The sequence below is a fragment of the Microchirus variegatus genome (assembly GCF_963457635.1).
Source record: "Microchirus variegatus genome assembly, chromosome: 2".
Lineage (NCBI taxonomy): Eukaryota > Metazoa > Chordata > Actinopteri > Pleuronectiformes > Soleidae > Microchirus > Microchirus variegatus.
This window is the reverse complement of record NC_139803.1, coordinates 43,438,186-43,453,663: the sequence shown is the minus strand read 5'-3', so window position 1 is coordinate 43,453,663 and position 15,478 is coordinate 43,438,186. Positions and strand designations below refer to the sequence as shown.

General features: G+C 39.5%; 1 protein-coding gene across 1 annotated transcript in view; it reads right to left on the bottom strand.

The window, feature by feature from the left end:
- Positions 1–15,478, bottom strand: part of lin7a (lin-7 homolog A (C. elegans)) — a 46,190-nt gene that overhangs the window by 12,488 nt on the left and 18,224 nt on the right. Inside the window, exons 2-3 of the mRNA XM_083910424.1 lie at positions 11,024–11,142; positions 3,196–3,267 (exon numbers count right to left, since the gene is read on the bottom strand). Coding sequence (XP_083766550.1) covers positions 3,196–3,267; positions 11,024–11,142 — 191 coding nt within the window. The remainder of the gene's footprint in view (positions 1–3,195; positions 3,268–11,023; positions 11,143–15,478) is intronic.

The following is a 15,478-nucleotide window of genomic DNA, read 5'->3' as shown; positions in this document are numbered from 1 at the left end:
GGGAGATTTTCCGTCTCATTAACTCCGAGTCGTCGGACGTTTCGCTCGTTTTCGTCATCGTTGCTTCTGCCGACGCTACGATATTCACCTCTTCAAAATCTGCTTAAATCACGTCTTTATGGTTTTCTGAGCTTAGCCGTTAAGTCATAAATAAAGGATTCTTTTCCCTCCGCTCAGATAAAGATGTATTAAACACATTAGAGATCAATAATATTCTCCTTTTTTTGTGGATTAAAGATTAATATTTGCTCCTGGGTTTTAATTTAGTGATTAAACTAATTACTAAGAACGGCAACAGGGGAAATAAGCTAACCTAGCATGGTTCAAATCACCTGTGGTTAGCTCTAAAACCGCTCAATAACCTGTTTCTAAAATGAACACGCGACTAAAATTAAAGGATATAAACCATGAGGTTGTCCTAGCTTAAACACAAATTAGCCAGGCTAGGGCTAGCTTGAATGATTGCTTCAAAAATGTACAAATATATACGGTATCTAAATGAGTGAGCTTTTTACATGGTAAGTTTGGAGCTACACAGCTAGGCTAGCTTTTTCTTCTGTATCTCTTACTTACGTTAGCATCTCAATTGTTATGCTAACATAAGTTCACAACCTTATCTAATACACAGATGTAGAGGTATATAAATATTAAATTAGTGAGCTTTTTATGTGTTAGCTGGTGTCATTTTGAAGTTTCGAGCTACACAGCTAGGCTAGCTATTTCTTCTGTGTCTCAATTGTTATGCTAATGTAAGCTAATCACCTCATAGTGATCTCCTCCTCCTGTTTCTAAAATGAACATGTGACTAAAATTAAAATATATAAACAACTAGGTTTTCCTAGCTTAAGCGGCTGAGTCATGAAGATGTAGCCAGAGCATAATAGCCTAGCTTAAACACAGAGTGGCCAGGCTAGAGCTAGCTTGAATGACTAAAATACATATTTAAATAGTGAGCTTTCTATGTGTTCAGTGGTGTGTTTGAAGTTTCGACACAGCTATAAGCTAGCTATTTCATCTGTGTCTCAATTGTTATGCTAATGTAAGCTAATCACCTCATAGTGATCTCCTCCTCCTGTTTCTAAAATGAACATGTGACTAAAATTAAAATATATAAACAACTAGGTTGTCCTAGCTTAAGTGGTGGAGTTATGAAAATGTAGCCAGAGCGTAATAGCCTAGCTTAAACACAAATTAGCCAGGCTAGGGCTAGCTTGAATGATTGCTTAAAAAATGTACAAATGTATACTGTATCTAAATGAGTGAGCTTTTTACGTGTTAGGTGGTGTCATTTTGAAGTTTGGAGCTACACAGCTAGGCTAGCTGTTTCTTCTGTGTCTCTATTGTTATGCTAATGTAAGCTAATCACCTCATTAAATACACAGATGTAGAGTTAGTGATCTCCTCCTCCTGTTTCTAACATGAATGTGACTAAAATTAAAATATATAAAGAACTAGGTTGTCCTAGCTTAAGTGGAGGAGTTATGAAAATGTAGCCAGAGCGTAATAGCATAGCCTAAACACAAATTAGCTTGGCCAGAGCTAGCTTGAATGACTTGCTTCAAAAATTAACAAATATATATTTAAATGAGTGAGTTTCTTAGCTGGTGTCATTTTGAAGTTTGGACACAACTATAAGCTAGCTATTTCTTCTGTATCTCTTACTTATGTTAGCATCTCAATTGTTATGCTAACGTAAGTTCACAACCTCATGGGATACACAGATGTAGAGGTATATAAACATACAATTAGTAAGCTTTTCTGGTGTCATTTTGAAGTTTGGAGCTACACAGTTAGGCTAGCTATTTCTTCTGTCTCTCAATTGTTATGCTAATGTAAGCTAATCACCTCATTAAATACACAGATGTAGAGGTAGTGATCTCCTCCTTTTCTTAGTAGCTTCATCCAGTCTGTTTACATAAGAAAATTGAGCGACTTTACTTTTACAATACATTTATTCTGCAGAATTATCATAAAGTCTGTCGGTGTTAGCCGAGCTAATAGAAGAGAAAAGAGCGAGTCAGCTCGAAGCCACAAAGGAAGTGCTATCATCATCTATCTTCCTGCATCTCCTCATCCTCCTCTTCCTGCTCTTCACATGAAAGCTTTGCCTCTTTGTTGTCGCTCATAAAAGCCTGAGCCGCTAACAGCATCCTTCCTTCGTCTCGTTTACGCGGCAGAATTAGCTTCGTTCGGGAGGTTTCGCCGACGTGTTGTGATTAGCTTCAAAAAATGCAGACGACGACAAAAACAAAAACCCTAACCCTAACCCAAACTGTCTCTGAAGTGGCAGCAAACGCGTTCTAATGATACAAAATGAACACATAACAGATTATTAAATAGCATCTATCGCTACATGCTTGTTAGGAAACGGCTAACCTAGCCTGTTGTTAAACGCTCACTTTTGAGCGGGTTAACGTGCATAAAAACTCTTGAAACTTTGCACGGAGGTCAGGTGTGGCGAAAATGCGATATTGGCATAGGTCCCGGAACCGTGCGTTGCTCAACACTCTATAGCGCCCCCTAAGGTGAAAACAATTGAGCGCCACCGAATTTCCCGAAACTCAGTGGGAAGGTGTTACAGACCAAGACGAACAAAAAAGTCGACGGTAACCATGGCCTCAACTCAACAGGAAGTCGACCATTTGGAATTTTGGTGTCCATTTTGGCTATTTGAACCCCTACCCTACCCTAGTTCCATCCATCCATCCTTCTTAAACTACTTCTTTGGGCCTCTTCCTCTGCCCTCACAATTGTCTTCTTATTCTTTACTTCTTTACTTCTTTAATTTACTTCTTCTTCACGTCCTTGCACCTCATCAGTTGGTTGTCGATGCAGCCGCTAATTCACACGGATTTAATTGGATGAGTTTTCATCAAGACAATGGACAGAGAGAGGTTCGTCCAATTTAACAAAAAAAAAAAGAAAAAAAAAGGCACTCACTTATTATTGCTTAATCTCACACACACACACACACACACACACACACACACACGCTCAATGAGGGCCATTAGCGAAGTAGGACTTTGTTAACTTCACTCGGCTTCTGTCAATAGAACAGATGGGAATAATATAATTGAGGCCACAGTGATTAACAGGTCGTCTTTAACTCATTAATAACGGCTGTCGCTCGTTATACTTTATATATATATATATATATACACATATACTTTATTTGTCTTTTATAGCATCTCTTACCTTAGCCGTGGCTCTGGCCTGGTATTCTGGACAGCCGTTGACTGTGATTGTTTCGTGCATGTACTGGTAAACCTGAAAGACAGAGCAGTGGCGTCATTGGATTATTGTGGATTATTATTTACATTTCCACGGTCAGAGGTGACTGTGGTGAAAACAGAGGCAAAATCGAGTTTCACCAAATTTCCCGAAACTTGGCGGGAAGATGTTATCGACCAAGACGAACAAAAAAGTCGACCGTAACCATGACCTCAACTATACAGGAAGTCGGCTATTTTGAATTTTTGGCGTCCATTTTGGCCATTTTGCACCCTACGTAAATGAGCGAACTCGCCTTACCGACATAAAAAAACACGCCGATTTGTACAAGACACGTCAAAGATGAAAAGCTGTTGAAAGGTTTTGCGGATTCAAAGCGGCGTGGCCACGGCAACGCTCTGCGTTTCGGGCAAATTTCGACCATTCGCCACAAAACAGGAAGTGCCCTATGACTTCGGTATGCGTTGAGTTCCACCGAATTTCCCGAAACTTGGTGGGAAGATGTTATCGACCAAGACGAACAAAAAAGTCGATCGTAACTATGGCCTCAACTCAACAGGGAGTCGGCCATTTTTAATTGAAACTCGGCCAATTTGTACTTTTTAATTAAATTAATTTAATTTAATTTAATGTGTTTTTTTTATTAATTTAATTTAATCATTTATTCTTATTCTGTATTTGTACATTAGTATTAATTTGGTGTCACACCATTTTATCTTTATTTACAGCAGCAATCTTTTCATTTTATTTATGTTTTCCGTGATTATCGTCGTCTGTTTGGTTTTCCCTTCATTTATTGAGACGAAATAAATACTTAAACCACTCGACCTTTAATGAAATTCAGCAGCTGCACCTCGATATACATTTTTAAATAATAAGAATAATAATGATTAAATAATAAAGGTCTTTCCTTCAGCGGCAGCACAGGAAGTCTCCGGTACAGACAGAAATACATTAGCGGTGGCTCGCTACAACGTTTTCTGCCTTTTTCACTCCGGCCGAGGGAAATCGACGCAGACAGTTTGACCTTTTCCAGTTTAGTCGCCTTAAAAAAGCACTTCTGTACAGAGACGTGAAAGAGAAGACAAGGACGGGACGGAAAAAAAATGGGAAAAACTCTATGTTCTAAGAGTTAAGCGTAAACAACGCCAACAAATATATATCGCGTTCCTTTGAATGTCAGTCGCTTCCTCTCGTCACTGCAAACACTGTTTGTCCTGCAGAGATCTTTTAAATTCTCTGTCAAGCCTTTATTTATATATTTATATATTTATATATTTATGCTTTTATTATTTTTTTATTTTATTTGGCAGACGTGTTCAGAGCAGTGATGCCTTCAGTCTGCCCTCACACTCACACTCACACTCACACTTCCTGCTTCATCAAACAAAGAAACCAGGTGAAAACACACACACACACACACACACACACACACACTTGGACTGAGAGTAAAATAAAAACAGGAATATAAAGGAAGAGCGAGTCAGAGTCGTCCGCTCTGACATGACGATGAACTCTGTGTAAAAAAATAAATAAACGTATTCTTCTGGTTTTAACCTGACGCTAAAACAAGAAAATAAGAATATAGTGTGGAACCACTTTTTAGTTCATAATTTCTAATGTCGAAATTTCTTAACTTCACTTTTTAATCTCAAAATGTTCACTTTTTGATCCAAATTTTTTTTTTATTCTCATAATCTTCACTTTTTAATCTCAAAATTTTCACTTTTAATCTAATAATTTTCACTTTTTAATCTAATAATTTTCACTTTTTAATCCAAATTTTTTTTTTATTCTCATAATTTTCACTTTTTAATCTCAAAATTTTCACTTTTTAATCTCAAAACTTTCACTTTTTAATCTCAAAATTTTCACTTTTTAATCTCAATTTTTTTTTTATTCTCATAATTTTCACTTTTTAATCTAATAATTTTCACTTTTTAATCCAAATTTTTTTTTATTCTCATAATTTTCACTTTTTAATCTCAACATTTTCACTTTTTAATCTCAAAACTTTCACTTTTTAATCTCAAAATTTTCACTTTTTAATCTCAAAATTTTGATGTTTTATTCTCATAATTTCGATATTTTTAATCTCATCATTTTCACTTTTTAATCTCATCATTTTATCTCAAAATTTAGATTTTTTATCTCATAATTCCGATTTACTTTAAGGATTATCAAGTGTGCTCGAGTGCTTTTACTTTGAATTTTTTTTGAATTTTCTCCTAAAACCCAAGTCTTTTGTCGTTGATGAGTTGAGAATCTTTGAATTCTCTCGTACAGATTTTTACGTCACAGTGAAAAACTCTAACCTCCATGTTCTACGTAAAGTAAACAAAAGATTCAAATATCAGATTATATTGTTATTATTATTATTACATCAAAAGCATAACGTCATTTAAATCCACTCTCTGTCAGAGAAGCTTCCTGGATTAACGCTAACTTTGTTAGCGGAGATATTTTGAGGACACGTTTCATCTTTAATCATTTATAACGGTCGTGTTTTAAAACACAAACACGTTTTACAGACGAGTGCGAAGAGTAAGAGGCTGAAAATACACAAAAACACAAACACAAACACTTTGAGTGTAAACGTGTCGTCTGTTGCACATAAAGAAAAAAATCCACCTTCTGGATTTTACTGCTGACACATTCACAGCAGACGTTATCATTAGGACGTTCAGAGCCTGCAGATCCTCTGGAGTCTGTGTCATGATTGTTTCAGCCGCTTCTTTTTACTGCTGCTGCTGCTGCTGCTGCTGCTTATTAACAGAACAGTTACGCTCTGTCTGCATCAGCAGCAGCAGCAGCAGCAGCTCATTGTCATTGCAGAGCAGCGACTGTGGCTGTGAGTCGGTGTCAGGACGTATCAGGCTTCACTGATCACAGATCAGCAGCTCGACTCGTCCTTCACGCGGCTCTTACGTAACGACATATAACGGAAGCGACGGTGTTGAAAAACGATCGCAGTCGTACGTTTATGACGTAAAACATATCAGTTTGTTCGAAATTCAGCCGAAACAGAAACTCCGAGGGCGCCGTGTAGCATCGTTTCTCTTCTTCTTTGGTAGGAATGCGTCCAGACTCGTACCGACCCCTAGTGTTAGGGTCCCGAAAGTCGGTACGCTATCGGTGCTAGTAGGAGCGCTACTACTAGCAATACTAGTAGCTAGTGTCCACTCGAGACACAGATAGTGTCCTTAATATACTGGCAGCTGCCCGGTGACTTCTGTTTGGACTTTTTAAAAAACTTTTAATCAAAATGTGACATTAATTAGTCGACTACTAGCGCCTGAAGCAAGTCAAGCTAGAAATGATGACGACCAAATGAGCGAAAGAATCCACTACATCGACGTTAATCTAGAAGTTTAGACTTTGTTTTACAACTGAAAAACGTACTTACCAAAAATAAGGTACCGTTTGGTACTACACTCATGGAAACAAGGGTTCCAAAAGTGTTCTTCTACAAGGGCTGAGGTTCTACCTGGAACCATTTGTTTTTCAAGGGTTCTTGATAACACTAATGGTTCCACCTGGAACCAAAAAGGGTTCTCCTATGAGGTCAAGCCGAAGAACCTTATACACTCTTAGAAATAAAAGTCCTAAGTAGAACCATATATGGTTCTTCAGCTTGTCCTTATAGGAGAACCCTTTTTGGCTCCAGGTAGGACCTTTATAAAAAGGTTCTACCTGGAGCCCCTTTGGAGGGTTCCACCAAGAACCCTTTTAAAACCCTTTCTTCGGGAAAAGGGTTTTTCAGAAGCAAATGGTTCCAGGTAGAACCCCAACCCTTGTAGAAGAACCCTTTTGGAACCCTTATTTCTAAGAGTGTAGAACATTTGTTTTTCAAGGGTTCTTGGTAACACTGATGGTTCCAGTAAGAACCATTTTGATCCAGAGAACCCTTTAAAACCCCTTTCCTGAATAAAGGCTTTTAAAAGGGTTCTTGGCAACACTAAGGGTTCTCCTATGAGGACAAGCCGAAGAACCTTATACACTCTTAGTAATAAAAGTGCTAAGTAGAACCATATAAGGTTCTTCGGCTTGTCCTCATAGGAGAAACCTTTTGGAGGGTTCCACCAAGAACCCCTTTAAAACCCCTTTATTCAGAAAAGGGGTTTTAAAGGGTTCTCTGGATCAAAATGGTTCTTACTGGAACCATTAGTGTTACCAAGAACCCTTGAAAAACCCTTTCTTCGGGAAAAGGGTTTTTCAGAAGCAAATGGTTCCAGGTAGAACCTCAGACCTTGTAGAAGAACGCTTTTGGAACCCTTATCTCTAAGAGTGTAGAACCATTTGTTTTTCAAGGGCTCTTGGTAACACTAATGGTTCCAGTAAGAACCATTTTGATCCAGAGAACCCTTTAAAACCCCTTTCCTGAATAAAGGGTTTTAAAAGGGTTCTTGACAACACTAAGGGTTCTCCTATGAGGACAAGCCGAAGAACCTTATACACTCTTAGAGATAAAAGTGCTGAGTAGAACCATATAAGGTTCTTCAGCTTGTCCTCATAGGAGAAACCTTTTGGAGGGTTCAACCAAGAACCCCTTTAAAACCCCTTTATTCAGAAAAGGGGTTTTAAAGGGTTCTCTGGATCAAAATGGTTCTCACTGGAACCATTAGTGTTACCAAGAACCCTTGAAAAACACTTTCTTCGGGAAAGGGTTTTTCCAGAAGCAAACGGTTCGGTAGAACCTCAGCCCTTGTAGAAGGACCCCTTTGGAACCCTTATTTCTAAGAGTATAGAACCATTTGTTTTTCAAGGGCTCTTTGTAACACTAATGGTTCCAGTAAGAACCATTTTGATCCAGAGAACCCTTTAAAACTCCTTTCCTGAATAAAGGGTTTTAAAAGGGTTCTTGGCAACACTAAGGGTTCTCCTATGAGGACATGCCGAAGAACCTTATACACTCTTAGAAATAAAAGTGCTGAGTAGAACCATATAAAGTTCTTCGGCTTGTCCTCACAGGAGGACCCTTTTTGGCTGGTTTTAAAGGGTTCTCTGGATTCAAAATGGTTCTTACTGGAAAAAAAAACAACCTTTCTTTGGGAAGCAAAAGGTAGAACCTCAACCCTTGTAGAAGAACTCTTTTGGAACCCTTATTTCTGAGAGTGTAGTACCAAATTCCAGATACCGGTTCCGTATCGATTTTGAACGGTACCCAACCCTAACCGCCACCTTATGGTGAAGTCGGATACTACAGGACCGTTACGCGTGAGTATACCAGGGTCCGCGATATGTGACGCAAGCTAACATACAGTTAGCAGTATTTACGCAATGGTTAGCGCTGCAGCGGTTATTTAAACAAGTTTTCAGATGTTTTAGCATCTATATTTTGCTCCATATCAAAAAATAATTATTAAAACTGAATCATTTTGTTTGAGGAACATCATTATTTCCAGGGAAACTATTTGATTAAATCTTTCATCTATAAAATAATCACTTGTCGCCCAAAATGGTTTGAGCTCCACGTTCAATCAAATGAGTTTGAGATCGTAAAGATTAATGAGATTGATTTTTGTCTGGTTTTTTTCAACTTAGTCAAAACGATTCAAAAATGCCATAAATTTGCCTGTTACATCAGTTTTTAATCAAATAATGACTCCAAAGCTTCAGTGTCTTTCAGTGTTTTGCATGCAGAGCCGCTCTCTCTGTGACATTGTCACGTAAAAAAGCAGTCAAACAAACCCTGAGTTTATCTCCAAACTTCAAAAACGACCCACGACGACTTCCCTCGTTCCAGGTTTTTTTGTTTGTTTACCGCTCTATAAATAAATATTGATGTATGCGGCACATACGCTGCTGCTGCTGCTGCTGCTGCTGCCTCTGATTTACGACTGCTCTCGCTGCAGAAACAAGAGCGCGGCTCCTCGCGCTGACGGACCGATTAGGTCGGCTAATTGTCTGCTTTGGTTCCAGGACAAACGACATGTTGTTCACTTTGTTTGCAATTAACTCTCGACGTCGAAGGACGCAGTCGCGGCGGCGTCTGTCGTCGCGTGTTCACGCTCCAATTTCTGTTCGGTTGCGGCTCGTAACAAGCGCCTGTCACCGGGAGCGACGGTGTAAAAGTAAATCACAGCAGACGGGACGAGGGGTCGTCGTGATTGGCTCGCGTCGCGTCAAACGCTCGCTGCCCCGGCTCGTTGACGAATGGTGAAACTGACGACAAGTTCCTGTCCTTTATTTTGTTAAAGTTCTTGGTTTCCTGTGTAGCGCGTTCCTCTTTATACCCGAGCAGAGGAATTTACTCGACATTGAAAAAGACATCGTGGAAAGTAAGAGGCAAACTCGCCACTCGAGACACAGATAGTGTTCGTAATATGCTGGCAGCTGCCTGGTGACTTCTGTTTGGACTTATTTACATTTTTTATCAAAATGTGACATTATTTCGTTTTTTTTATAAATGTAAACATTTATTTACGTTTATTTATTTACTGTACTTAAATCTTCTTCATAGAAAAATGGAAACTGAGCAGTTAAGACGTTGTTTTACAACTGAAAAAACTTAGTTTTAAAAGTACAGAAATAAGGTACCGTATGGTACTACACTCCAAATGTGTTCTTCTACAAGGGCTGAGGTTCTACCTGGAACCATTTGTTTTTCAAGGGCTCTTGGTAACACTAATGGGTCCAGAGAACCCTGTAAAACCCCTTTCCCGAATAAATGGTTTTAAAAGGTTCCACCTATGGGTTCTCCTATGACGACAAGCCGATTAACCTTATACACTCTTAGACATAAAAGTGCTAAGTAGAGCCATATAAGGTTCTTCGGCTCATCCTCATGGGAGAACCCTTTTATAGGGTTCCACCAATAACCCTTTTAAAACCCTTTATTCAGGAAAGGGGTTTTAAAGAGTTCTCTGGATCAAAATGGTTCTTACTGGAAACATTAGTGTTACCAAGAACCCTTGAAAAACAAATGGTTCTACACTCTTAGAAATAAGGGTTCCAAAAGTGTCCTTCTACAAGGGCTGAGGTTCTACCCACACTCTTCCAGGTAGAACCTTTTTTATAAAGGTAGAACCTTTTTATAAAGGTTCCACCTGGAACCCTTTTGAAGGGTTCCACCAAGAACCCCTTTAATACCCTTTCCAGGTAGAACCTTTTTATAAAGGTAGAACCTATTTATAAAGGTTTCGCCTGGAACCCTTTTGGAGGGTTCCACCAAGAACCCCTTTAATACCCTTTATTAGGAAAGAGGTTTTCCATTGGTTCTTTGGATCAAAATGGTTCTTACTGGAACCATTAGTGTTACCAAGAACCCTTGAAAAACCCTTAATTCAGGAAAGGGTTTTTCAGAAGCAAATGGTTCCAGGTAGAACCTCAGCCCTTGTAGAAGAACCCTTTTGGAACCCCTTTGTTTAGTATTTTCCGTTTTTTTTACGATTTCCGATCTAGTGATTCCGACCGTTATCGCTCTGATACCGACGCCGACCGTCGCATTGACTCGTCCCCATTTTTAAACAAGGTTATTCGCATTCAGAAAAAAAAAACCAATTTCCAACTTCCTTCGAACCCATCCTGAGAACATCTGAGAACATCTGCGCCTGGTTTACGCTCGCTCGTGTATCATCACGCGAGCTTCGTCGTTTTTGCAGTTTTGACGAACGATAAAGAGCAAAAAAACGACTGAACTGAGATCATTTTTACCTGAAGATGCCGTTTTTTAAAAGACCTTGAAGAACCGTGACACAATCTCACAGCGGCAGCAGAAGAAGAAGAAGAACCAAAAGACTCTGAGTGATGATCCTGGACAACAGCAGCAGCAGCAGCAGCAGTGACTCACCTCTCTGATGGCTGTGCAGAACTCACTCTGCAGGACTTTCTTCAGAGACTGGAGCTTGTGACCGGGAACGTCGCCCGACTCCTGCAGCTTCTCCAGCAGCTCGATGGCCCTCGCAACATCTGGAGGAACCGAGGACAGAGAGAACAGAGAACTGGCATGAGAACGAGGAGGAACGTGACAATATGATGTTTGAATATTAACAAAGACCATGAAGAGCTGCCACAGTCCTGCCACGTTATATTAGCTGTACCTAATAAAGTGACCAGACTGCATTAAAGGCAGAGTCCATGATTAATGTGCTGGAGCTGATCAATAACAGGATAATGGAAACCGAGCGAGTGAAGGCCTGAGGTCACAGGACCATGTTTGACTGGCTCCAGAAGACGAGTGGGAACAGAGTCAGACGCTCGTTTGTTTTCAGAGGGGTTAGCGGTTAGCGGTTAGCGGTTAGCGCTTTTTAATGACGAAGCAAACGCGATAAACGTTCACGACATTTAAAGCTGCGCTGCGTAACTTTGAGATATAACATAAAACTGTTCACTCTGTCAGCTCCATGCGACTTTTGTGATGGATGGAGTCAGGGAGTCTACTATGTATTGAATAGCCACCAGGGGGCGACTGAATATATATAAAGTCTGAATATATATATATATAGACAAAGTCTAAATATATATATAAACAAAGTCTCAATATATGTATATGTATAGAGAAAGTCTTAATATATATTTTTATATATATAAAGAAAGTCTGAATTTTTAAAGCAAGTCTGAACATATATATATATATATAAAATCTTAAAAATGTAATATATATAAAGAAAGTTTGAATATATAGGAAGTCTGAATGAAATAGATATAGAAAGTCTGAATATATAGAGAGAGGAAGTCTGAATATAAATAAATCTAAAAGTCTGAATATACATATATATATATTTACAGAGAAAGTCTGAATATATATGTATATATATAAAGAAAGTCTGTATATATACATACAGTCTGAATATATATATTTAATATATAAAGTCTGAATATATATATATAAAGAAAGTCTGAATATATATAGAGAAAGTCTGTATATGTATATATATATACGATGTTGACCTAACTACCTAAATCATATTTTGATTTGATTACAGCAGATAATTATGTTTAATTACTGGACACAATGTTGACTGTTTTGTCCTTTAAATGTTGCAAAGTATTGATTTAAGAGGCAAAATCTCCCGTATTTTTCTTGATAAACGACTTAGAAAAAATGTCGTTTATCTAAATAATTGTTAGATTAATGACAAACGCTTCGTGATGTTCGTCTGAAAACTGAACTCATTCTGAGCTGTTTCATAAAAACACATACACACAGATATAAGTACTGTGTAGAAATATCCTCTGTAAAGATGAACAGGTTTGTAAAGATTCTTCGTCGCTGCAGTTTACGAACACTTTCCTCTTGGTTAAATACAGGTCAGGACTTTCTTCACGTGTTTAATTTCACATCTCAGACTCGCTGCGATCGCATCGTAACTCCAGAGATTGATGTTTTTAGCTCGTCAGGCTGATCAGAGGCAACATCTGCATCACTTATTCACTGTTGGTGATTTGGTTTGTTCGTCTGCATTTTAATGTTCTGTTCTCTCTCTACAGCTGTGTTCTTAGTTCTATAGTTTAATGTTTTATACATTTTTAAAATGTCTTCTATTTCTGCCTCAAATCATGCTGCTATAACAGAAAGATTCCCAGTCTAAAGTACACCGACCTACCAACCTATGTACTAACCTACCTACCTATGTACTAACCTACCTACCTGTCTCTCAACTAATCTATCGACCTACCTACCTATGTACTAACCTACCTACCTATGTACTAACCTACCTACCTATGTACCTACCTACCTATGTACTAACGTACCTACCTACCTGTCTCTCAACTAACTAACCGATCTACCAACTTACCAACACTTTAACCTACCAGCCTATCTACTAAGCTACCTACCTACCAATGTACTAACCTACCTACCAGTCTCTCAACTAACCTACCGACCTACCAACATTTCAACCTACCATCCTATCTACTAACCTACCTACCTAAATATGTACTAACTTACCTACCTGTCTCTCGACTAACCTACCGACCTACCAACATTTTAACCTACCAGTCTATCTACTAACTTACCTACCTGTCTCTCAACTAACCTACCGACCTATGTACAAACATTTTAACCTACCAGCCTATCTACTAAGCTACCTACCTACCAATGTACTAACCTACCTACCAGTCTCTCAACTAACCTACCGACCTACCAACATTTTAACCTACCAGTCTATCTACTAACCTACCTACCTACCTACCTACCTACCAATGTACTAATCTACCTGTCTCTCGACTAACCTACCGACCTAGCAAAATTTAACCTACCTACCTATGTAATAACTTACCTATCTGTATCTTGACTAACCTACCTACCTATCTACCAACATTTTAACCTACCAGCTTATCTACTAACCTACCTACCTACCTACCAACGTACTAACCTACTACCTGTCTCTCAACTAACCTACTGACCTACCAACATTTTAACCTACTAGCCTATCTACTAACCTACCAACCTGTCTCTCGACCAACCTGCCAATATTTTAACCTACCTATGTACTTACCTACCTTCCTGTCTAGGGACTAACCTACCAATTTACAAACCTAACTACCTGTCTCTTGACTAACCTACCAACCTGTCTCTCGACTAACCTAACAACCTGCCAATATTTTAACCTACCTATGTACTAACCTACCTTCCTGTCTAGGGACTAACCTACCAATTTACTAACCTAACTACCTGTCTCTCGACAAACCTACCGACCTACCAACATTTTAACCAGCCTATCTACTAACCTACCTGCCTAACTTCCTTCCCACTTACCCACCAAACAACCTTCATACCTACAACATACTAACCTACCTACCAATCAACCAACCTTTCTACCCTTCCACCAAACACCAAACTTACATGGCGACTTAACTTCCTACCAACCAACCTACACACCTACTGACTTACCCTTAAAACAACCCTAACCTACTAACCTGACCACCTACCTCTTACCTACCTACCCACACACCTACAGACCTATTTCCTGCTTTAAGCTCGTTGTCTTCCATTCGGGTCAATCTTACATTTCCTTAAAATAACGATTTAAATGAGCTGAATGTTTCCAGTCTGACGCGTCCTGACGTCGCTGTAATCACTGAAACACAACAGATCTCACACATCAGTCAACATCTATCAGGTCGCGTTGTCGTAAACAGTTCCAGCGAAACACGATCAGCGATCACGAGACGAGCGTAATTGCAGGCGTCCGCGCAAAGATGAGTAAGTGGAGATGATATATCGTCGTCTTTTATCTGTCAGCGAGCAGCTGAGGGGGAAATGAAACGTCCACCGTCACAGAGACGCCACATTTCACCTTTAACGCTCGCCGTCACGTCTAATCTGAGGCTCGGGGAAAATATGTGTGCGTAGATCTTTCTGCTCGGCTGTTTTTCATCAGCGCGGTGTCACAAATCGAGGTGTTGTCTTTTCACAGCGTGAAAACACGGCTGATGAAGCGTCGCACGTCTGAGCAATTATTTACACCACATATAACACAAGCGCATAAAGTGTCCCCGCGTTTTTGTTTATGTCTTTAGCTCCGCAACGCAACTCACAACGAACCTTTGGAAAGATGCCGTGAGCGAGATCACGGGAAGACGACGTTATACACCGTACTGACATTTGTACATTATTACAATTAAGTACACCACGTTGACGAACCTACCGACCAACATACTAAACTACCAGCCTATCCACTTACCAACCAAACTACCAACCTCCATACTTACCCACAAACCTACATTTATACCTGCATATTAACATACCTACCTACCTACTTACCTACCCCCCCACCAAACATGCAGCTTACCAACCAACCAATCAACCGTCCTGCCAATCCACCTAGCAATTTTCTTTCCTACCTACCTACCTACCTACCTACCTACCAACCTTCCTACTTAACTACATCCCCACCAACCAACCTACCAATTTTCCTAACTATCTGTATACCAAACTACCTACCAACCAATTTTATGACCTACCTGTCTACCAACCAATCTACCAACCAACCAATTTTCCGTCCTACCTACCTACCTACCTACCTACCTACCTACCTACCTACCTACCTACCTACCTACCTACCTACCTATAAACCAACCTTCCTACCTACCTACCTATCCTCCCACCAAACTTAGCTGCCTACCAACCTACCAATTTTCCTACCTACAAGCCAAAGTACCTACCTATCTATCTACCTACCTACATACTAACATAGCTAGCTAGCTACCTGTCTAACTACCTACCAACCTACCTCCCACCAAACACCCAACCAACCTACCAATTTTCCTTCCTACATACCAAACTACCTACCAACCAACC